Raw genomic sequence first — 26,182 nt, 5'->3', positions numbered from 1 at the left:
TGGTTGATCACTGTGCCATCGGCCAACAGCAGCAGCATCCTAGCGATATCCGAGAGGTGTCTGTGAAGAATTGTAGCAACAGACTCTTGACTGTTCCGCGTACAATGTGGAGTCCCTGCTGTGTTGGGTTCCTCCATTGTTTGGCCGGGTGTTTCTTCTGCCAAAAGGGCAATTAATCAGACTCCGCTTGTTCAGAGCGTCTCATTCTGGACGTTTTGAGCTACAGTGCAGCAAACCGTTGAAGTTTTGCGAAGATGCGAGGTTATGCACGATTGTCTTAGGAGCGGGGTGCTCTTGTCTTACAGATACAATGTCCAGCGAGGTATGTTTCTTCACTTCCTTGACAGCGATCATTCACCGTGTGCCGTCTGGTGGTGGTTGTGGACTACCGTCCCTTCGGACAACAAACACCACAACCAGTCCCATTATGCACGTCCAACAAACCTCCCTCCCCAGTATCGGGAGACCCAAGCGATGGGGTTTGGGTTCTTCTCGTTCGCTTGCCTAGTCGAAGTGTCCAATCCCACCACCTGGTGGTTCCATAATCACCTACTCTCACTTTTACTTCTTGTTTTGCGGATCGTAAGTAGCAGAGTACTTTTTTTCTTCGTTCATAGTGGTACGGACCGTCGGTCGGAGAATCTACGTCTACGGAGGTTGTACGTCTCTTTGTCCGGTTCGTAAACGACTTCCTCATTTGCTGTCGGGTACTTCCCATTTTTGGTTTGCCTTGGGGTGGTGGCGCAATGAACATTTGTAATTGTGCTTCCATAGCGATCGATTTTTTGCCGCGTGATGTGTGAGATGTGATCGTTCATTAGCCAAGAAACCCAAGCCCCTGACGTCACGAGCATCCGAAACATACGCAATATGCACAATGATTTGTGGTTTTTCTTCTCGTATTTTGTATGAAGTTGTGTGGAGCTACCGCCAGGTGCAAGAATGGACAACACTACCAGCAAGGTTATTGAAAGGGTTTTATGGGGATTTTGAAAGCATTCGGCCTTTTCAAATTTGGAATTTCCAATTCGCCAGCTAGAATGAATTAATGAAACGCTCTCCACATGGGGGTTGGCAGTGTAGAATTTTGTTTGCAAACCAACGTCAGCAACTCTTTGATGGCGTTTTCATCCACAGCATTCGTCTGCAGCAGGAAAATGAGTCGGAATCGAGGCTTCGAATTTTCCACGGCACAATAATCCACGGGAGAGAAGCTGTTGCCTGTTCCCACGAAATCGGAACGAATGTTCGAAGCGATCCCGTTCGGTAAAGCAAATAATGTTTCACCCCCCAGGGTGTGTGCGGCTACGGTGTACTCTGCAACTGGTACACCCTGGTTTGTCAGGTGTTGCTGTTACCTAGGGGGCAAGTTTGATTCACGCGCAGTTCCATAAACTAATTTGTTTCACCGTTTTAGATGATCCTTGGACGAGTTGCTGCACTGCGGTGGATGATGAAATCGATGTTCTGGAGCAAATGGGATTACACGCCCTCGGAGTGGATCTTTTGAGGGGGGCATACAATGTTTGCAGAACACTCAGATCGCGAATCAAACATCATGTGAATGATCATGATGGGATGGAATTTTCCGTAATGGTGCCGCACATGAACATGAACTTATTGCAAGCATTGGTAGAGATACATTTTTTTCCTATCTCTCGAAGGTCTCGTTGGGGGCCTTTCGACAACTTTTTACGCAACGTTTTACAATGTTTGTAACAGTCAACTGTGCATTTCATGGGTTTGCTTTACCTGGTTTGTTATAATTGTAAACCAGCGGAACAAACGTACCATCCCTAAATTGCTGTGAATTGTCGGCGCGATGACCTCGAAACAGCTGTGTTACTAATAGTGACCTAGAAACTAAAGTTTCCTTTATTGTGATTCCAAACCAAAACCAAAGCAAACAAGCAAAATATCGCCACAGTTGATTGTCATTGCAAAATGGTGAATTTACTACGCGTACTTCAAAAGGGAAGCGTGCTTAACAAAGTATTTTCTCATACTATGAATTCTGTTCCATCTAGCCTAGGAACTCTCAGGCGATTTGATTTACTTCGACTGGTGCTAAAACAACACCACGAACGATCGTTTCTCAACCCTTGTTGCAAACGGAGTGGCGATATATTATTTGTTATATTTTCCTTCTTCCTACATATCTGCCCTCCATTCTTGTGCGGTTCGGTACCGCGTAGCCGATCCGAGTTGGGCACGGTTTACGTTTTGTTGTAAACATTGCCTTTCCAAATAATGTTGCTGGCCAATTTTTGGCGTGATTAAGAAACGGCAAGAAAATGGATTTTGTGGCGAGCAGGATCGCCGCTGTTTTGCCCATTCGAGCCGGCAAATGTAGAGTGTTGATGAAGGAAATGTTGTTGTTTTTTCCCTTTTAAGACACGTTTTATTGAAGCTAGGAAATATAAAAGATAAATAAATGGGTTTTATGTTAATGGGAAAACGTTACAATTTACTTGAAGCGTTGCTGAAGAGATTTTATCGATTTTAATGTATGTGAGTGATATGATTTCGAAGAAATGATCCTTTCTTCATTTGTTTTTCTTTTTCTAATTTCTGCTTTTTATTCCTGTGTTTAAATATAATTCAATTCACTTGTTATTCTTCCAATTCATTTTCGTAGCTTCTTTTACGTTTGACTACTGACGTTTATACTGCTCAATTCAGTTCTTATTCGAATTCTTTTTCTGGTATTATTGAAATTTTATAGTAGCTGATATATTTCGGTGACATTTTAGAAAACCGCCTTCAAGACAATGCTCATAAGCAGTAAAAGATTACAATCTTTTTCAATATAATATATCATTTGAATTTTTAAAAAAGGTTTCTACAATTGTGGGGTTTTCATTGTGATATGTATCTTTCAATGAAATAAGATCTCCCTTTTCGCCGTTCTTATTTTTCAATTGTACGATCACGATTCTCAAGGTAAGATTGTATCTTATCACTTTACAATCATCCAAACAATGGTCCGCCTTCGTGTTCATGACGGTTGACAGCGCACACGGCATGTCACCGAACGTTTCGGCTTACTGCGATGCATTTATACGACTTCCATTCTTTGCTGGAACCTGCCATAAAACAACAAAACGCACAATTAAACCATTCTCTCTGCGGGTTAGAAGAGAGTGTGCGCGCGTGCGTGAGGTGCACTTCGCACAAAACGAGGAAGTGGAAACGTTTCAATTTTTGGGGGGATTTTAAGTATCGTATTTTGCTGAAGTGATTTTTGTGAGACGCTATTGTAAACAAGCCACTTGCTTTGCACGTGACATTGGGAGCACCGAGAAAAGGGTGAGTTGTGAGTAGTTGTGCTCACTCCCCGCCCCCCCGTTTTATCCATCTGGTGCGGAGCGAAGGTTTTGCCAGCCTGGTAGTGTACATGCGTACGGTGACAATAGTGCACGAGCTCTCGAGTAACTTACGCAAAGTAGCGTAACGATCATAAAGTCGCGCCCGTGTGGTGTGACATTGTGGTTAGATTTGTTTCAAACCGACAGTCTCGCCACACTGATCCGACACGAAAGAGAGCCGCCTGTGTGCGGTTTATAAATGTCGAGCCCGGGCCCAGAAGAACTAACCCCCACCGACCGACCCTTCACCGCCTATCGGGGGAGTGCTCGGGTTTCGTACAATGAAACGGTTCTATTGTTTCGAGCGATTTCTTAAGACCAGATTATGAACCGAGGCCATCCCGCCTAATGTCACTGTCCCGAAGGAAAGGGGAAAAAAATGTTGGAAAATCATTCAAATCTCCCTTCAACAGTAGGCAGATTGTTGACAGATTGGTTAAAAGCGTGCGTTGTGCATCAGAGGGGATTACTTTACATTTAGCTTTGTTTGCTCAACTGTGTTTGCGAACGAAAAACGGGATTGTATGTCCCCACAACTAGGACCGAGATTATGTTGGAACTATGTACGTTATTTTAATACAGCGCCTTTCAAACACGAAGCTTTAATTACAGGGTTACTCACGTGTGTTTTTTTTCGATTATAATAATTTTCACGGACATCAATCGGAATATTTTTTTTGCGTGGTTAATCTGCTTAAGAAAATACAAAGCAACAATCACGACAATTGGTAGGGCTAAGATGCATGAGAAAATATTAGAAACTCATCACTGCGTCAGATGTCGCACTTACGTAACTAACCAAACAGTCTCAGAAGGCTAACTCTCCTTAATTTAGGGCACGACAGGATTGTTCGAAAGTGAAAACAAATATGAAAATAAGCCCTGCCAAAGTGTAACATTTAAATCTCTCGCTCGTGATCATCGTTTCGTGCTCGGTAGAAGTAGAAGTGAAAGAAGTGGTTCCTTATTGTACGCCGATTCGTGACTACCCGCGAGCTCCGGTTCCGTGGTGTGTAGTATTGCTGCCACGATCGTGCAGTGTTCCGTCAAAGGAAGAGTACAATGTTCGATAACGAATCTTCTCCACAAATAAAAGTACGGTAGATAAAATGTGAAACAATATGCAGCGATAGCAATTCTGTAAGTGCGAAAGTGTGTTTTGAACATGCCTGTGTAACACTCGATAAAACAATCCCCCCCAGTTCTGGCTGCAGATGGCAGTGGCAGTGATGTAAAAACGGAACGTCTGCACTTTATTTAGAAGCCACCCCTCACGAGATGTGCCAAGAGCGTTGGCGAAAAAAAAAAACACCTAAACATGATGTGTGTCATATCGTGCCGAGTTGCAAGTGAAAATCAAACGAATGAAAACAATGGTCGGCGATCTGGGGCCGTCTGCTGTAGGACGGGGGAAAAAATGAATGAACTAAGAAACGATAAACTGCATTGAATGTAAATAATGCGTACGGGGCATATCTTTTTTCGCACTTCACCTGCACCTGGTTAACGGCTTACGGTCTTGATATGGTGTGATATAATTTACCTTTAATTTCTTACACCTTCTTTGTTCACTGCCATTGCACTACTTCTAGCCACATTGGTGCATTCATTCAGTTTTACTGCACAACTTGGCTGCTGGGAAATTGGAAAGTGAGACACAAGCACAATCAAACGTATCGCGAGTTTTCGATAATGTTGTTGTTTTTTTCTTTCTTCTTCCCAACTTTGTTATCGTTTCTATTTCTTTTAGTTTGTTTGTGTCTTCACGTTGCTGCTTTTAATTGTTCATTTTACATCCTATTTTCACTCTCCTTTTCTCTGGGCTGCTTTTAGTTGATTGCGAGGGTTTTTTTGCGTGTGTTTGTTTTGGTTTTTTGTGTGTGTGTGCGTAATTTATATGACAAACAAGAAAGTGGAAGTTGCTAAGATAGAAACGCGATATAAGTTATTAAAGTGGAGTTACAATTAATTGCAAACAAACGTAGAAAAACACAAACGATAAAGGTAGCAATGATTGTGTGGAACATTCGTAAAAAGATAATCAAAATGTGAATACAAGCCAGCAAGAAGCACAGACAGCTTGCACGTGCCACAAACTTGCGCGCAGTGTACGTCAAAACAAAACAATCAAAAAATACTGAAAAAAAAGCAACACATTCGAATTTCCGTTCGTTCTTTTCATTTCCTTAACCGGATACGTTTTATAATCATCCTTCGCCCTTTTCCAACAGCAGTTCCGTGCGTGAGTGATCGAGTGCGAAAGAAAAATAAAATCGAAACAAGTGAAAGTGGGGGTGAAAATAAGAAAAGAAAGCAAAAGAAATTGAAAAAGAAATCTTCCCCACACACCCACCCCCCATTGCCCGTTCGTACGCCCGTCGGCGAGATGATGTGGAAGGCGATGCCGGCAAACCCTGTGGAGTGATAAGTGGTGTGGTTCGGTTTTTGTTTGTTTGTCGGTTTGTTTTCTTGCTAGTATTTGTTTTGCTGCTGTGTGTGCTTTATTTTTTACACCCTCACCCGACACACGTGTTTCTGCGCGTTTTTGTTCTTTCGAGACAACTGCACGAACAGCGTGCAACATCCTCCTGATATTCCTAGTAGCCGTCTCTCGCAAGTTGAAGGAACGGAGCCAGATTTATTGTGCGGAGGAAAAGTTTATATCGCGTAAAAGCGCAAAATAAGCGTAAACAGAATTATAGTTCGTTAGTGTGTGACGCAGATTTCGGTAATCGGCTCCGGTATCGAACGGCCCGTTTCATCGTCTGGATCACCCGGTCTCAACCAACTGTTCACTGGAAAAAAAAGAATCTCCCTTTTTGATCGTGCTCTGCGTGGCGATCCGGGTGGTACGGTGGCGATAAAGGGGCAAGGACGACAACGCTGGAGGATACGCTCTTCCGGTTGAGCAAGTTGCGCGAACGTTTGAAGGCGATGCTTCGCTCACCGGCACATCTGATCGGGCACGGTCCGGGAGCGGGTGGTGGTGGTGTGGTGGGGCTGCACAGTCATGCCTCGTCGCCGCCCCACGCCCGGCCCTCGCTGTTCGATTCCTGTCACAGGAAAATCCGGCTCATCGGCGGTGGTCCAGTCGCATTTCTCGGCGGTTTAGTAGCGTAAGTATTTGGCGCCTCATTTGGCAAAGATGTAGGCTTACACGTATTTAACATATGTACAGGAATGTGGAAAAATAGGTAGAAAAATGTGGAGTAAGGTTAGGTCATCGTAATAATATTACGAAGTTTAAATTGTTCGTTTAATGTCATTCTATTTGAACTTTTAAGCCTGTTTATCTGAGCTGGTCGAAAGTTCCAAATGCCGTTTGACAGATGAATTTCAGCTGTCAGCTGTTTGACAGCTGTAGTTGAGTATCGTTGTTTTTTTCACAGCTCTTGAACTTGGCAAATCGGTCTTCAACTTTTTTAGGTCGCATTACTAATATACAACACAAGCGAATGTTCTTTTTGTACGAAACGCCTATATTGGGTTCGTTTCACGAACTTCGATGCAGTGGACCAAAGGCTCAGTCAGAAGTCCATGGAATATTCTTAAAGTTACACCGTCATCATCATCCTTCAAGGACTCCTTAGACCTCATAATTTACACTTCAATTTCAATGTTACTGCGCACTTGTAATATGTATACACAGAACATAAGTCCACTCAGTACTAGCGCACCTTTAATTATGTAAACTACGCAGTTTGGAATAACGATGTGTATGTTTCTGATGTTGACCAAGCGTAATCCCAATTCCGTTCGTATATCGTTGTTTGAGCTGGTTTCCTGTCGATCGTACATCGGTGCATTGCATTGCATTTTGCGTATGATGTAGTGATCGAAGGAGTCACACTTGCATGCATCCTTGTTGGCCAATCCTGTCATCCAGCTGTGCAGCCGCAGGTATGGATAGTGCTTTAGCAACGCTTGCAACGCTCGTCGGGTTTCGGATGTGCCACTATCGTCCTGCGCTATGAACAGCCAATATCCGTTAATGTGACTGTTCTTCCGAATTTTGTTTTGACACTTTTGCACAAACAGTAGCCGTGATGCGTAGCCCCAAAGCTCATAAGCACGGTGCCGTAATAAGCACATTTCCGGTGTGAATGTATCGCTTTGTGATACATTCACTCCCGAACGCAACTCCAGCTGAATTTCACAGCAACGTTCACCATAGGAGTACGTACTATTGTACTTTATCAAATGCACCGTATACACCGCACGGACATGTTGGCAGCGCAGTGTCAGCTGCAGTTGCGTCCGAGTGATGCATCGCACCACAAGATCCAGACAGCGCCAGTTGACGCCACCGATGCGAAAGAACGTAGCGGTGCGTGATCCGGATACTTCGTAGGGTTCGAAGTCAACCGGGTACATGTGCCATTCGGTGGTCTGATTACCGCTGGAACACATTTCTCGTATCGTGGTTCTGTTGGTAGGAGGTCCTTTACACTTTCCAGCACTTTCGGTTGCCACAATGACTGTGATGCAAAACTGCAGCAACCAAACCCAGAGCATGTCTTTTGTCAAAGTGTAGCGATGCTAGTGTTTTATTCGACGGATAGCCACTGACAAAATGATTAATGAAGGGATTAGAGTAATGAACGACATATAAGCTAGGACAATTTAGAATTCAACCAATATCAATACCAATTCCATCGGCTAATGATGTCTTTGACAGTAACCCCACTTAGCAGCAATCCATTGCAAGTCCCAACCTCCAAGACTTCTGTATTTTCCAGAATTGAGAAATAGTGTCCACAGGATACGAGGAACTATTAAGTGGTATATGTTTACGTCATATTATGATTACTTCATTATTGATTTTGTTATTAAATTGTGTGAAACATTACAGATTCTGGGAATGCTCGCGTGCTGTTATGTTAATGACCTGAGCTTAAGCTGAATTATCAGTAAAAACAATTTTCCCACTGATTTTCCAACGGGGTTTTACTTTGCTGCAGGAGTGCTCTAAACCGCACACGGTCGAGTCTCGTCGTCAGCCCGGAACTAGAGAAAAAATTACTGACGAACGCATCAACGTCATCACTCCATCTCAATTTGGGCCAAACACGGCTCCTCTCTCCATGTGAACGACCTAAAAGGACTTTACAAGCTGGGTCGTTCGGTGTCATTCTCATGACATGATCAGCCCACTGGAGTCTGGCAAGTCTGAACTGATTTATTAGTGAATAATATTCTGCAAGTGCTAACCAATCTGACAACTGCTCATTCGACGAATCCCAATAAGCCCAGATAAACGGTGCTGAATTTTATGGAATATGACGTCGAACGAATTAGATTAATTATTTTACAAAGTGATCTACTGTTCGATGTAATTATAGGATTAACTAAAAGAACTCTTTTAGGTAATGGTGTTGTAAGATGTAATGAACATAGAGTTGCAAACCTACCTGCGAGGTTCCTTTCACGAGAATCGTCCTGATATCACAACCAGTACTTATTGTGAAGATATTTCACAACCTAGACTGTCTAGATCCCTGTCTAGATGGCTGTCTTATTTATTTATAGCGGAGAAACATCGGAGGTGATCCAGACTAGTTTCGATCCACGATCATTGGATGTATAAGATCAAATGTCTAGACACAGAGGCATGGGTCAGACTAAAGCTCCATAGATAAAACTGTGCCACGCATATCCCGATCACTTTGCTTGTTGCTTGTAAGACATTCTAAGACATTCATCAAAGACTCGTTCTATTTTTTTCTTGTGTGACACTAATATCTCTTCTCTATATGCACCCAAGCAGGGGTAATCAGTATTTGAATACGAGAGTATGTCCCAAACGTTCTGTTCCTATTGTGTGAAGATCGACTTCCTTCTGTTTCATTTATATCCAATTAATTATATTATAATTCCAGCATTACCTTGCATCAATATATACGCACAAAACAGCATACCTTTTATCACTATCACACCTAAAACAATATATACTAAGATATTGGGAATAATCATGCTTACGCTTTTGATGTTTACCCTACGTAATCCCTGTTCCTTTCGGCGAGCGGTATTCAGATATTCCTCCTGGAACCAATCGTACATTGGTGTATTGCATTCCATCTGACGTATGATAAAGCTATCGAAGGAGTCACACTTGCATGCATCCTTGTTGGCGAATCCTGTCATCCAGCTGTGCAGCCGCAGGTATGGATAGTGCTTTAGTAACGCTTGCAACGCTCGTCGGGTTTCGGATGTGCCACTATCGTCCTGCGTAATAAAGAGCCAGTACCCGTTGGTGGAGCCTTGCTTCTTTACGAAATTAGTGCACTTTTGCAGAAACAGTACACGCGATGCGTAGCTCCAGATTTCATAGCCCGAGTGGCGCAATAAACACATACCGCTCTGCGATACGTTCATACCCGAACGCAGCTCCAGCGTGATATCCCAGCAGCGTTCATTGTCGAAGTATGTATAATTGTAGTTTATCAAATCCACCCTGTACACCGCACGGACTTGTTGACAGCGCAACGTCAGCTGCAGTTGCGTCTGAGTGATGCATCGCACCACAAGATCCAAACAGCGCCAGTTGACGCCACCGATGCGAAAGAACGTATCGAATTTGGCGCCGTATATTTCGTAATCCACCGGGTACATGTGCCATTCGGTGGTCTGATTACCGCTGGAACACATTTCTCGTATCGTGGTTCTGTTGGGAGGAGGTCCTTTACACATTTCAAAACTGTCGATTGCCACAGTGACCGGGGTGTAAAGCAGCGAAAACCATACCCAGAGCATGACTTTTGTCAACGTGTAGCGATTTTATTCGACGGATAGCCACTAACCAAGTGAGTACTGGTGGTTTTAGGGGACGCACAATATATATGTAAGGCTCTGGATGATTTAGAATTCAACCAATCAATACCAATTCCACCGACTAATGCACCGAAGCAAACCATTAAAGGTTACAATCCAACCATAATAGAGTTTTAAAAGCATCAGATGGCCTTATGAATATGTCTTTGCTGTATGAATCTCTAGACCCCAGGGGTCGGCAAAGCGCGGCCCGCGTTCCAAATTCCGGCAGGCAGTAGATAATTTTGAAAGACCTCACAAACAACACAAAATCTCTTCATCATGATACTAACAATGGATTATTGATTGATCATTGACAACTGCTGTGCCAAATTTGTCTACATTTTTTAACAAAACTGGTCATCTTTTTCCATTCAATTAATTCATAGTTGGTCTAAAAACTTACTAAAGTTGCTTCAACGCGAAGTCCAGAAGTTATAAAGGCAGTTATGTTTAAGAGTTAATCGCACAAATCGAATCCGGATGTTCATAATGTAACGAATATCGATAACCATGTGACAGGACTCGAGGATGGCAGAGTCTTGTCAATAGGTGCAGGACCACGAGAGTTGACAAAATGTTGACAAATTTGTCAAGTGTCAAAATTAGCTTGTCAACTGCGAAAAAACACTGTACCGTTGCCGCGCACACAATTGTACTCTTTGACAGAATATCCACATGATCGAAGCAGCTTTCGACAGTTGTTACCAAAAAATAACAGATTTCATATTTTTATTTTTTGTGCAAATATTAAGAGATTTGAGGAATAATGATAAAATATAAATTATAGCACATTCAAAAATCAAGCTTATGTACTTTAAATGCAAAATAAAATATAATTTTCCGATAAAAAATAATTTTTTTGTCAACTTTTTGTCGTGGATTTTCTACAAAATGAAGTTTGACAAAAGCTCACAAAAAATGACAAAAGCTCCGTTTTGACAAATTTATCAGCGCTTTGTCAGGTCTCGTCGCTCGGCACCTTATGATTTCAAAATCCAACTTAAAAGCAACGTTTTTTTTTCACAATCCGTAGGTATTTTAAATATTTTATGCCAAGTTACAGTTGAATGAAATGCAAAAAAATTACAAAACAAAAATGCACTGCGAACAGTTTGCAATCATAATTTTTAAAGGACCAGCAGATCCCATAAAGTTTGAAAAGAATTATAAGAAGTTCGATTTGTCTCAAAAGTCGTTTGGAATGTCTGGCCCGCAGCTTCAAAGTTGTTTCTATTGTCTGAGCCTATTCGTGAAAGGTGTGCCGACCCCTGCTTTATACTAATAAGATGGAATCCTTTTAACCTTCCATGCGTTCGAAGCTATAATCAGCACTGGAACACGTTTTCTTATCTGTAACGAGGCTTGCTTTTCAGTACGAAATGTCAAATCGTACCGTGTGAAATACATTTTCTACTTTAAACTGTTTCCAATTCGACATACACCAACTAATATTACATCCTAATTTTCCACGCTGCGGTACATGAAAGCATACACCTGGGGCTTTTCATTTCTTCATTTCTCGATCCCTACTCGATCTTGGTTCGGTCGATTGAAATCATCCCACGATCTAAATTCTTCTGCTTCTAAGCTGAACGATTCCATCCACGTTTTTATGCATCTCAGATGAATGAGAAAGAGAGAGGGAATAGAACAAATCTATTTCGCTGATTTTTCTGCTATTTTTTAGCCACTTCCAGCGATCGGAAACAACCCCTTTGCTTCAAGTGAAATATTTGTTTGTTTCTTACACACAGCAAACAGAAAAAAAACTGTCTCGAATCAATCGACAGTACACCTAAAGCCCGGGCGGAGCTTAAGATACATTCCGCCTCCACCGTTATAACTTTCTCTTCAAGCTTCACTTCAATTGAAAAGTTAAAGACAAAGATCTCGCCCAGATCTCCACCGGGGGTTTTTTTTTTCTTTGTGGGAAGCGTTTTACGGTCGAGAGACTTTTCCGCGATCGTGTGCCGTGTGCGATAATCTCTTTCTATTCCAGCTGGCGGTCTCTGGTGGAACACGTTGCGCGCATCATCGTAATGTCATTTTCCACCGACACGGCCCCCTCAACCTTCTTCCGGAACCGGCTTTGAGCGTCCCGATTTTATTTTTCCCCCGTTTGCTGTTGGGTGAAACGCACCGGTGTAGATCGGCAGCTGCTCGTACACAGAGTCGGTCGCGCACTAATGAGGGGAACAGCAGCAAATGGGCTGAATTTTCTCAGTTCATTTTCCTGGGTTCCCGTTACCGGTGTGGCTACATCAAAGAGACACTGCACACAGCCGTCCTCCGACAGCTGACAAATGGACAGTGAAGCTTATTGATGTTAATATTTTCAGCAGTGCTTGGCTGTATATTTGGTGCAATGTACATTTTATTTGGAGCTTTTTTTCTCTTCAATGAAAACAATTGCTCTGCGTTTTTTATTTGTTGGGAATGTTGTCGAGCAAAAGGGTGTCTTTTACATTTATTCATGTCAATTATTAATCTGAGGAGCATCCGCAATTGCCCTTCATATCGTTAGGGAAGAGTAGAACAAATACCACAAGAAATGGTTAATATTAGAATTGTAAAAGCATAAACTGTGTAACGAACGATCGACGATCTTCCAGACATTCCACGAAGACTCGTAACGCAAGAACCATAGCGAAACCGTCGTAACGCAGCAAACTCATTCGCCCTGGAACAGCGTGCACCCATTGCTGACGAAGTAGTTTCCACGCTGCTTTAAGTTTATTGATTCTTACACTCGATCGATCGATGTGAGAAAGCGAAGCATTGCAGATCGCAGTAATGAGAACGATCAGCATTTATTATTGCGGCGCATGATTTTCTTTTTCTCCGAAGTCTGTGAAGTTTGCTTTTGCAAACTTAATGCTGTGGGAATTCGTATGGCACATGGCCAGAGGCGAAAGAGTACTTTGACTTTTGCGTCTCGGAGAATTTGATGTTGGGATCAATTTTCTAATGTAAGGTTCTCATGAAAAAATGAGAACTATAAGCTAGTCTGCTAGCGCTTTAGTGTGAGGAGTTGAACACAATATTTGTGAGTGTATTTTTTATAAATTTATAAATAAATTTATATTTAATAAATTTAGGTCTATTCCGAGCAATTACAATGAGTATTATCGATCGTGTTATACGGCGAGAATTTGTCAGTTGTTTATTGTCCCAAAGTCCTGATATTATTGTGTATTGTAACGACTATCTATACCTCAATTGCGACGTTATTATACATCACTATTATATACCCACAAAACAATATGCCATTAATCACTATTACACCTTCAATAACATAAACTACGATGAATGGAATAACAATGTGTATGTTTTTGATGTTTACCAGACGTAATCCCTTTGGCTTTCGTAAATCCGTATTGGCGCCATTTTCCTCAAACTGATTGTACATTGGAGCGTTGCATTGCATCTGCCGTACGATGAAACTGTCGAAGGACTCACACTTGCATGCATCCTTGTTGGCGAATGCCGTGGTCCAGCTGGGCATTCGCAGGTATGGATAGTGCTTCAGCAACGCTTGCAACGATCGTCTAGCTTCCGATGTGTCACTATCATCCTGCGATATGAACAGCCAGTATCCGTAGTTGTAGCTACTCTTCCGCACTATGTTTTGACACTTTTGCACAAACAGTAGCCGTGACGCGTGGCCATAGAGTTCATAGCCGGGATGCCGCAATAGACACCTAGCGGATCGTGATACGTTTACACCGGGACGCAACTCTAACTGTATATCGTAGCATAAATCAGCACCTTTGCATAGATGTACGTTGGTTTTGCTCAACTGCACCGTATACACCGCACGGACATGTTTGCAGCGCAACGTCAGCTGCAGTTGCGTCCGAGTGATGCATCGCACCACAAGATCCAGACAGCGCCAGTTGACGCCACCGATGTGAAAGAGCATATCGTTTCGTGCTCCGGATACTTCGGTGGGTTCGAAATCAACCGGGTACATGTGCCATTCGGTGGTCCGGTCACCGTTGGAACACATTTCTCGTACAGCGGTTCTGTTGTTGGGAGGTGCTACACACTTACCAGGATGTTCGCTTGCTACGGTGGTTGAAATGAAGAACAACGACAACCAGAGCCACAATACCATAGTTTCGTAGTGTTTTATTCAATTGCCACCAACAAAATGAGTGCTGCGAGATTTAAGTGACGAATAATATACATTAGACAAGGATGATTAAGCCTTCGCCCAATCAATATCAATGTCAAGGATGTATTTGATAGCAACCTCCCTACCTCTGAGAAGCAAACCATTAAATGTCCCAATAAGAACTACTAAGTGGTACTCCTTTACGTCTTATTATTATATTAATAATTAAACAATTCAATGCGTAATCTGTACTTGACTTGAGTCTAATTCTGTTTTTCCTTCTTTTTTCTATTTTTAGGTAAGTGTTCAACAAACGAAACATGAGGAAATATCAACACCCCTGCGGGTTTATATTTGAAGCAACTTGCTCAACGGATGGAGCTGCCGTACATAAAGTACATCCAACAGCGTGCTCGGTACTACACGCTTAGCAGAGCGATTATAATTGTCACCCAGTCGGTGGTTCAACGTTGCGTTCTACCCGGGAAAAGGAACTAGTTTGCTATCCGAGACCTTCAATTACAACTCCTCCCGTAGCTGTGTACTACGGTGCAAGAACCGTATCTCGCCGTAGACCAGTTCCTAGACGTCCTACCAGCCAAAGGCGCTACACCGTGTACAAAACTGTCACATGTGTTTTTCGCACATGCAAGTTACTTGATCTGGGCTGGGTTCCGTGTGTGCTGTACAAACCACGATCACCTCGATCATTCGTTCTAGCGTTCGCACCGCGCCGTATCCGTTCTGTTCTGTGGGTGCGCGTGCTTCGTTGATTTGCGATCGCGTGCGCACACGACCGCGGCCCGTATCCGCGCGGAGCGGAGGTTTTGGTGTGTACGTAGGCAGTGCGCACTCGAAAACCGGAACCGGTTACTGTTCCAGCCACTGAGCAGAGCGTCAATGTGGGTACGAGTAGCCACTCGGACGTGTTGCCGGGGTACACCGGGATCGGTATTGTTTTTCGCAGGGAGTTGTTCCAGTGCACACAGCGCGCAACCAAAGGAACCAGAAACTAGGGCGAGTCGCAAAGACGCACACAAACGGGTTAATGGAGTGGACCGCCCGTACTTGGAGGCATGGTCGCCAACTTTGTTTTATCCGGAACGAGGCTAAACGTGCCGTGCATCATGGGGACAATCGATGTGGATTAGGTTCATTGTTGCACTATCGTATTGCAAAACACGAAGCAGTTCCCTTGTAATGGTCTATTCCTTTCGCTCGAATCGGAATCAGAGTCATCATCGGATACAGATAAATCGTGGCAAGCTTTTGGGTAGAAAGTGTCCCCCACAGCTGTCCCACAATGTGCGGTGATGCTTTGTGGACGCGAAGATGCCATATAATACAGTCAGGCAAGCATATACGGAGAGAGAGAGAGCGTTGCGCGTGAAGGTTAATTGTTTTGTTTACCAACGGAATCACTTCCCGTTTGCTGCTGCTGCTGCATTGTGCGGGAGAAGAACGTGCACCATCACCATCACCAGCTGGAACCGTGATTGCGTTCTGCCTGAGAGGATTTAGCGCTAAGTAAAGGGGAAAATGTCTTTGTCCTCGCTGGTGGAGAAGATTGTTTTGCGGCGCGTGGCTTTGAAGAATGAAAGCTGTGTCGCGGTCGCTGAACATACGACAATGATGCGGGATAACGACAATATTCATCCGCAAAGAATGTTTAAACGCAAACGATTATGGTTAAATTCATCGTTTTACTGCACATTCGAATTATTTCGATAGTAGTATTATTGTAAATCATTATCACCACCATGCGCACGAGAAAGGGGCGAATTCCGCAGTAAGTTTTCAAACAAAAGTATGGCGCTCTCGTTTTGAAGTACGTTTGCTTCTTGGTCGTGTTGAATTAATTACGGGCTTACACAGCAAAACTAATGAATTGCAATTGTTGTGTCCTTGGCCGGATCTTAATGCAATCCTGGGTTCCGGGAGAAATGCATCTGATAACCTTCCACCAAGCGGTCAGACCCTTATCCCGCACCAGGTCATGGGAAATCTGCATTATGATTCATTTGTAGAAAGCACGGCTTCTTCTCCATTTCTGCACGGTCATCGCGGTTACGCGAACCGTTTTTCCTTCATTCGTTTGCATAATGCGCGCATGTGTTAACCCCCGTTGCAAAACTGTGCAGTGGTTTGCTTTTTTTTTCTCGCACAATGCAACTTTGGCAGAGGTTGGCGTTGTTGAAGGAAGCGTTGAAGGAACACCACACAACACCCTTGTCCCCCCTGGGGTATGGTGGCTAGTTTTATAAAGGTCGTGCCGTTGTTTTTCCTCACCAACTCACGGCGGGGACGGAAGCTATTGTTATGATTTGACCGCACGCGCGCTACGCTTTCTTTCGTCTGTACCCCGTGCCGCGTTGCACGGAGATTGATACAAATTGTGCCACACTGCGAATGGTCACGAAGCGCGTTAATTCGTTTTCTTTTGCTGCTTTAAGGGAATAGGCATTGGCAAGGGTTGGTTGGTTTCGCTTAGGGACGACAAAAGCAATGCAAAACTATTTTGCAACAGTGTTCCGGTGCAGCCGGGGGGAAGGATTTTGCGGTGGCTTCTAGCCTACTTCCTGTAGCCTTCTGTACGTCGCGCTGCCACATGCTGTGGCAGCAGATTGCTGAACAGATTGATACGAGGCAAGCTTTTGTTGCCTTATCGTACAGAAACGGTTTTCTTTTCTTTACAGCTGATATTAGCGACATAACGATAATCCTTTAAGCCTTACACACGTTTTAACAAGGTTCGTCATATGCACAAACAGGGATCAAATTAGCAATATTAGTATTGAATTGTATTAAGAATTTTTTTAAAACTTCTTAAAATTACACGAAATATTTTGAACGTTTTCTTCCCAACAGGACGTAAGAAATAATTAATGTAAAAACTTTTTGCAGTTCCGTTTTTGCTTTTCAATTTCGTTTGCTTTTGTAAATAATGGAAAAAAACCCCTTACATATCCCGCCTTACCAAAACGTAAAAGGCAACCGACACTGTCATCATCACTCGATCACATCCTGCTTTTGTCGGAATTTTGCCGTTCCTCAAAAACGCTGAACAACAACAGAAAAAAAAGGATGAATGGCGGGAACGGTCGACACAAATGGGTGGGTTCAAAAAACTTGCCAGAATGATGCTGTGTATGATGTAAGACGACGGGAGGGCTTTTTTACAATGTAAAGCCTTCTCGCCCTCTTCCCGAAGGTAAACCCGCGTTGTGTGTGTGTATCGTGGCGGTAAGCTTGTGCCAACATCCGACACCGGGAAGACGCGACGGGTTTCGGGAATGGGATTCTTCCAAGAACATCATGAAAGCAAACGGATACTGTGCAAATATTGGTGCATCCGCTTGCTCGCCGTACCTTCGGGGCGAAGGAATGTAGCATAAAAGGTGGTGGAACCGTAGTGCGCTACCGCGAAAGGTGAGGATGCGCAACATCTTCAACGGGCAAGGTGACGTTTCGAGAGGATGCCAGCCGGGAAAAGCAGGAAAAGAAAATGTAAATACCATTCTTTGTGATTCAATACCTTCAAAAGACGTGGAAGACTTTTTGTTTTTGGTGAGTGTTACCCAGTGGAAGGGCGAAAATAAAACACACAGTGGGCGACAGAGTGCAACAAATTTTGGATTAATCTTTCAAGGTTCGCTTCTTGGATGGGAACAGGCGGATGTTTGAAGGTGATGGGGGCGGGGGGGGAAAAAAAGGAAGCGTTGGCTTTTGATTCTGAACACAACATGGGGAAGGTTCGAGGATCAAATATTTACCCCAAAAAACGTCAGTCATGCCATTGTTCCGGAACGAAACTTTCCATTCGGTAATGGATGGATTAGAGGAAACAGTTTGTTGTTTCCTAGAGAAATGTTTTTTTTTTCCATTTCCAGCCGGTATGAGAACACGCGGAACAAAATATATAAATATCCGAGAGAGAGAAAGGCAAGTTTTGCATCAAACGCGTAATTATTGCTGATCTTTATTGCCCGGTTACCGTTGACATTGCTTTGATCTGCATCAGAAAGCAGCGATACCTGCAATGCTCAACGGCACTTTGTCTCATTTGCATCAATACAACTTGTCGATTGTAAACGATTCACGTTCACCATCTAAATGTCAAGTGAATAACAGTTTTTTTGAACCTCAAAAGCTTACAACACCCGTACCATTTCAAGCTCATCGTACTTTTACAGCTCCGTCGTGTGAGCGGGCACAATCCATCCGCGCGTGAATTCAAAAGGATGATTGAGATGTGAATAAATTGCTGAAGTGTGAATAAATCAACTGAAACTTCAAAGAGAAGATGATTCTTTGAATGGTTGGAATTACTCTAAGGTGCTTTAAAGTTTAACGCATTTAAAAGAATTAAAAAGTTGCTCTATTTTTTGCAAGTGGTTGTAACCATTTAATGGTTACGTATCAATAAGATTGTGGTGTCTTAATGATGTTGAACGATGATTAATTGCTGTGGTAACAATCTACTGCCTAGTCATCCATTTATAAAGAATCAATAATGTCTTTCGAATTTCAACTTGTCCACGTATCTCACCTGAAGCTGTAGCGTATCCCTGGAGACAACCGAAGGTGATCAACAGCAAATAGCAAATAACAGAGATGTAAGGGAGCATTAGACACTCTCACTGATGATGAACATCGCGGTTTCAAGGTTTTCCAATGGCCACTGAGACGGTTTCGTCGAGATACGACATTTAGCGTAGGCACAGTGGCATCCCCTCCAGGATGAATGTTGATTTATCCACGATTATTGCAGCACGGATCAACCGGTACCGTAGCAAGGAGACACACATCCGCCACCTACGCGGCGGGGCCACCACCAGTTTTGCACTGTTGTTTGTTTGTCGCACGATTAGAAACACCCACTCTTGCCTAGTTGTGCTGCCAGTAGTGAAGTTCGTCGCAGGGGTTGCTAATGTAAGTGACGCCGAATCTCCTGAGTACACACTAGTTCAAGGGAATAACGTGGCTGACCCTGAAACTTGCTTGCATACATAAAAAGGAAGGAGTGCATACACCACTCTCGGTAACTGGGTTTCGATAATTGTTATTCGTCGCCAAGCAATTGCAAAATTCGTTTCGCAGCAGCACTTTTGTAGGGCTCTGAGAGGTGTGATTTGTGAGACCTTTGAAGTGACGTAGGACAGAAAACGATATATCAGTCTACTTAATGGATCGCAATCGTATCTATCGTAGAACTCCGTTGATGGTGTTTTCGTGGCCTTCCGCGAATTACCTTCAACCATCCTCCAGCAGATTAGAGAAACCTCGCATATAGAAAAACATGGGTCCAGCAGAGATTTGAACCCAGATCAGATGTGTTGATGATGAGCAACCGCGTAACCGACACTGCTATTCGTCCGGTCTCGTTTTTCGCTGAAAGCTTCCCAATAATACCGATTAGACGAATGGAAATGACTAAAAAATTGTTGCGTTTCTCGGTGCATCCTATCAGTGGAACCTCCTCAGCAGTGTGTCAGCAGCCGACTACCGATTGACATTATTAAAGCTGTCATTTTTACCGGCAGCTAGTGCTGGGGGGTTATGTGTCGCGAACACAGAGGCACATCACGCTCTATCACACTGACAGCTGACCGGTTTGACTTGAGTTTAATTTAGGTCCACAGCTGATGGTAACGGTGATGATGATGATGATGATGATGATGATGATGATGATGCGGTTGCATGCTTGGCCGCCTTTGTGCCCGTTGCACGCGCCGGTTGTTCGCATCTCATCTCGTACGTAGCAGCAGCAGCCGGGCAGGGCTGTCAACTGATGTTGCAATCGGCTTTACTACTTGCCTAGTGACCGCGACACACGGAACCTACTCACATGTGGTGGCGCGAAACCATCGTCTCCGTGTCGGAATTGGTCGTTATTTGACCTACTCATACATGTAACCATCGTTGCGCTGTTGCAAAGGGGTGACGCTTGTGAAAGAAGGAACCCTAGAGCGAGAGAGCAGTACGGGTAGTGAACTTTTCAGCACCTCTCGCGAACCTTATCTGCCAGTTGTTTCACGCCAGTTGTCAAACGAAATTTAAGCATTCACATTCAGCATTGGGAACCCGTCTTTTCGATGGTTGTAAAATCGCTCAGCTACATGCGTTTACCGAATTTTGGCAATGAGACGAACAGGGAATGTTGTTGGTGTTGAAATTGCACATGTTTCTTTCGAACCCCGTTGGAGCACTGTTGACAGGTCACCCCATCGTAAAATTGGACTGGACAAAAAAGATTAAGTGTAGACAGATCCGCCTAGCATTCCTCCGCTTTCCGCCACGTGGTGGACGACATCTCGTGCGTTGCTCAGTTTCAAACGAGTTTCAAACGGCCAAGGTAACTCGACGGTGACCACCCGTCGGACGTTCAGATTTAACTTTTCGGGGTGGTGTGTACTACCTCCATCGTCACGGAGTGGTTGAAGGTTTGCTTCCTTCTCTAGAACTCTCAAGCACTCCACGTATGCTTGCCGGCGGCAAACCTCCCGTGTCCCAACGCTCTTCAGCTGTAGGCCAGTAATTGATACTGGTTTGCTGTTTTTATATCTCCTCACGACACTCACTCGCGACGAATCGTTGCAACGAATCACCGCTAACCTGATTCTAATGTCAAGGTTGCTTCTAAGTTAATGCCGGCAGTGGTAATCGGTTTGTACACCCTTCAAGCGTGTTGTAGAAATCGGAGGTGTGCTGTGTGTGGACACGATGATAAACGCATGTCAGCTAGGTATGCCTGCACGTTTACGTTGGTTCCTGCGCAAGAATACGCTCTGCGGTGTCCAAACACTCCCGGAATGAGTAATTCTATCGTAGCTTCAGGACTTATTGCCAGAGGCACCCCTGACATGTGATATGCTGTTCCAGGCGAGGTCAATGAAATTTTAGAAAGACATCGAACACTAAACTGTGAAAGGAATATTGGGCTATTAATTTTCATCACACCCAGTTCGTTTGGTTTCGTCATCGATTCGTTACGTTATCTTTGATTTTTTCTGCGCGAGTTGTTTTGTACTGATCTTGATGTTACGCCTCAATAGGCATTGCGTTTTTCTTGAACATTGGAGTGTCCGCACCTGGAAGGTAATTAAATTAGGAATGGCTTTTGGGTTTATGTTGTGAAGCATGCAGCGAATTAATTTGCACTCCCAGCAGCGTAGTGTCCAGACAGAGAATGAGTGATGAAATTAAAAGAGATTGCATTGTGGAACAAGCGAGCCCCTTATTCGGCGGTTTCTCCTCACTCTAACCTGTCGCTTACGCAGACGAAGGTTAAGTTACGCACCGTTTGGCTAAGTGTCATTATGATTGATTTGTTTACGCACGCCGGATCGAGTTCGAATTAGTCATCGCGTTTGGTTCCTCGCGATGGTGAGGGGTGGTGGGAGAGTTGCTGTTTCGGCACGTGCTTTCCAAACGTGATTTCGTGCAGTGAAACACAGCTGGAGAGTGTTAGTTTCACCGTTACGATCCAATTACTTGCGGGCGCTTTGAGTCGACGCTTTGTTCATTTAGATGAATGTCGAGCAAAATGCGGAAATGTCAAGCAAAGGAAATAAATGCAGCGATGTGGAGACGAAATAGTTTGTCTCGTGATTTCCTTTTCCAGCTTGTGTTAAAGGCAACATAAGCATACGTTTAAACAGTTTCCCAAAATCTGATGACAGTTGGATTAATAGTTCACACGTTGAAGATGTAAGAATGTGTTTAAAACTACACCGCATCTTACGTTCTGATGTTTATTTTTCTACGCAGTTTTAAATTAATTGCAACGATGTTATTGATATTCTGATGTCGACATTACGTCTGAAGGTCATTTGCATTGCCGCCTAGTGGCGCACGCGGTATCGCGCGGATTTGAAAACAATCCAACAACTGCAAGCAACGAGAAAATGTTTTGGTAAACATCAACATACAAACAAAACGGCCCGTTTCGTCGCTACACTTGTGCACCACCGAGCCCAACTCGCGCTGGTGGATGAGTGCAACAGTATTGAGGGTTAATTTAAATATAGATTAAAATAAACCCAAATTACCACGCTAATATCTTTGACCTTCTAGAGCAGCGCAGACACATTCCAGATGGTACCAACCTTTGGTGATTCTGCATGATATCGGTCGTCTAAGCGGTAAGCATCGGTTTACCCCTCACTTTTTATGTGTGCCAACTTCATTATCTGCTGATTATGATCGTTATCATCACGTGACCTTTTTTTTTTGCTAATTTCTTTCTTGTTAATGTTTGGTGCACCGGCTGGCCACCATCAACACTCATTTTCTTTCAGTGCCATGGTGTTGCGATTTTTCGCAAGCAACAGCCATAATTACATCCTAGAAATGGGGTTAAAAGTTCAATAGGAACTTGCACCAATTTTCCCTTTTTTCCCGTGTGTTCCTTCCCCGTCTGGTACGTCTGGCAGCCAAGTTCTATTGAGCGCGTGTGTGTGCGTATGTTTGCGTAAAAAAAAAACATGGAAGCCCTCACCTCACATTGTTGCCGTCGAGGGAAATGAAACCAAAAAAATCGCCCAAAAATGAAAACAAAATGCCTGCAAAAGGTGCTTAAAATTGCTTTGCGAAAGAAGGCGAAACACTGCGCTAAAGTAAAACAAAACGTACCACCGTACACGGAGCGTTAATTTTAAGTAATACAGCATGTCTAGCTTTTGGGGCGATGATGCCGCTCACCGCTCAGTGCATAGCTTCCGGTATACGGCTTTGATGGGCAGCTTTGGGACTTTGGGAATGGTGAGAGAAAATGGACTGCGCCCGAGCAAAAAACATGATCATTGGGAATTACTTTTAATTTAATTTTTTTTCTTCTCATTGTTGACTTCCTGCCGGTTTGTCCGTGTTTGCAGTGTGGCCGGGGCGCTATATGTATACACACGCTGTTTGCATGTTAATAATAGTTGCGCGATTTTGGCAAGCAAAAAAGTATACGACCCCTTTGGGAAAAGAAATAAACGATAGTTAAAAAGTAATGGGGTTGAATAATTAATAGCTTAGTGTTTTTTTGTTGTTCTGTTTTTAATGTTACAAATCAAGAAAGATTTGTTTGCGAAATGAAGTGTTTTAGCAGCAACAGTTAATTGAGGGTTTTAATTAGAAAGAGGAATCACAGGGCTTTTGATTATACAACTAGTGCATAAATATTGTGCAGCTGTCTGTCGTGACACTTGTATGCAACTCAACACTTTCATCCGCATCTTTAGTGTACAGGCAGTCCCCGAGATACGCGGTTCCTCTTATACGCGGATTCGGAGATATGCGGTTTTTGAAAATTTGACAGCTGAGCTAGTTTATAGCACAAAATCGAAGCAAAAAGATGAAAATTGGTCGAAAATAACGTTTTTTGTCACACAAAACATTTCTTTCTAACTTATTCTAATGTATTCTTTCTTAAAATCGCCTGATTCGGTGAAAAAAAATAAGTCCAGAGAAGGAAGTCGACTCTGTGACTTTGAAGTATAAACGAAATTGCACCAGGATTCGACTTACGCGGATTTTTCTCGGCTTATAGCGGTCCGCTATAATAGCGTATCTCGGACACTGCCTGCACTTAGTTGGTTAGTAAGTCTACGCTTTTATGGCAGAACCATTCAAGACACTAAGAAACGATATGTCACTTCGTAAACCACACATATCTTACAGTACTCAACCGGATGAGTGTAAACAGATCAAAGTGAAATTTAAATTAATCGATACACAACAGTTTAGCCACAAGCAGGAGCACCCTTTCCCTCCGTTTTTACTAACCCCCTCCCTCCCTTGTGTTTTTCTTCCCCCCAATCAAAGCCACAGTGTAATGCCCACCACTCTTCCAACTTTCAGCCATCGATTTTCCAACGTTAAATGGCACAAATGTCGAAAAAAGTACGGCTTGCGCGCTTAATTGGCGTAATTACATGCTAACTGTAAATTTAATGAAGCTGCAATTTATACTCTTCCACCTCCTTAGTTGCCCCACGCTCTCGGGGCCGCTATTGTGGCCGCCCGGTTCTTCCCATTCTCGTTGCGCCCGTTTTTTTCCGTAACTGGGTTAGATGAATTAAGCCAAAGGGTGTGTGTTGGTTGGATGGCGAGATCCCTATGGTGTTCCGAAGGGTACGAAAAGAGTGTTTCGATACCGATGATTCTGATGAAATATGCTGAATACACACATTCTCCCAGATGGTTCGATCTCGCTTCGGGTTCGGCTCGTTAGTAATCGATTCCATTTTGACCATGACCATCTCGTGGATTACTTCGAGGCAACGCGGAGATCGCTGATCGTACACCGGTAATGTGTTGTGAGAGCAAAGCGCTAACACGTACATTCATCATGTTGATTTTATTAATGATTTACGGTAACTAACTGAAACACAATTTGTGTCTGGTGGAAGTGTGTGATAAAATTACATTTGGGCTTGTTGTTTTTTTTCTCCCCAACTCAAACTAACCCCTGTGCCGCTAAGGGTTATTGTAGTGCAGTATTATAGCACATCGACTTATACGTTGATTGCACCAATTATCGATCGCTGGTAATTGTTTGATTTGCCGTCACACACAATCGCATTGGATGGGCGCCGGATCAGCTGATGGATGGTAGGTCTAGTGCGCTGTTCTTGTTTTTTTCTGTCGCTTTATACATTCCTACCCGGCATCCAATCATTCCGAGAGCGAACGAGCAGAGGATCATTTTGTCGCAATGCTTTAATGCCGTTTGATGCTCGAGCGCGAGATCAGCACACAACGCTTTTTCTTTTCGGTGTGTGTATGCGTGTGTTTGTTGGGAAGTGGATCGTTTTACAATTTCCGCCCCTTTTTTCTCTGCGTGGTGTTACCTTTTCCTGTCCATTTTCATCGGTACATCATCGGTTCTTCCTGCTTTAATGCTGCGTTGATTTTGGGCAAAACCACATAACGGAACCGTGGATCGACGGATAACGGAAAGTGCGGAAATTGGTTGATTCTATAAAATTTATTTCTTTGAAGCGCAGAACATATCAAATATCATTGCATATTGGAAGTGGTGAAGTTGTTTCTTTCGGTATTTTGAAATGAATATATTTGACATATTTTTACTGACATTTTGTTCTTTTTTCTTTGTTTCGTTTTAGGTAAGTGTCATGGAACGACCACACTGTATAACAACCTCTATTTGAGTAATACGTATCCTATAATACTGGCGTAACATCAGAAATGGCCGGAACATTTGGAGAGAGAGAGAGACAAGCACAAATATCTCAAAACTCAAATCGACAATCACGGAAGAAATTCTCAATCGCGAAACAGTGCAAGGAATTAATTTTCGATGTGCTATAAAATTGATTAGTAGTGCTATTAGCTGTGATATTATTCAACAGATAAGGAATTGGAACGCTTCCATTTGTGTTGTTTTCACTGAACTGAAAGAGACCTCTGATAACCGAACCTGTTTAAATTGTATAAATCACCCACTGCGGAATATGTAATTAACATCTAGTTCGAAAATTCGATATAAATATCCACCACGTAGGATTAAAATCTGGCCCGTCTATACGGAATCGCTTTTCGACCATGAAAAGTTATTGAGGCAGGCTTAAATCGATTAAAATTGTCTAATCACTAGGAAACAAAAGAATTTCTATAGGGGGTTTTTGTGTAAAAAATTAAACTAACAACATCGCTTTCAAGCTGATCAAAACATGCACGATTGCGAGCGGTCACAATTTCAAAAGAAAAGTGATTAGAAAACAGCATTCCTTTGCGCTGCTTTTTAGTTCACCATGGAATGCCTTCTCAAAGAGAACAGATCTTAATGGGTCTTATCTCGCTCATTGTTTCTCATCCATTCTATCATCGTACCCTTTTTTTTGGGGGGGGCGGGTGGCGAGGATGACTTTTT

The 26,182-nt window shown here is 43.2% G+C and overlaps 1 protein-coding gene across 3 annotated transcripts in view; it reads left to right on the top strand.

Annotated features, from left to right (window-relative positions):
- Positions 1–26,182, top strand: part of LOC128310734 (MOB kinase activator-like 2) — a 102,886-nt gene that overhangs the window by 37,611 nt on the left and 39,093 nt on the right. The window contains exon 1 of one of the 3 annotated variants that reach the window (XM_053047447.1): positions 6,123–6,484. The exons of the other annotated variants lie outside the window; for them this stretch is intronic. Within the exon in view, the coding sequence (XP_052903407.1) occupies positions 6,303–6,484 (182 nt within the window). The 5' untranslated portion in view covers positions 6,123–6,302. Of the gene's footprint in view, positions 1–6,122; positions 6,485–26,182 lie in introns of those variants that run through there. 3 annotated transcript variants of the gene reach the window in all.

The sequence above is a fragment of the Anopheles moucheti genome, chromosome 2 (assembly GCF_943734755.1).
Source record: "Anopheles moucheti chromosome 2, idAnoMoucSN_F20_07, whole genome shotgun sequence".
Classification (NCBI taxonomy): Eukaryota; Metazoa; Arthropoda; class Insecta; order Diptera; family Culicidae; genus Anopheles; species Anopheles moucheti.
The sequence above is the reverse complement of the archived record's forward strand: the minus strand, read 5'-3'. Positions and strand labels throughout refer to the sequence as shown.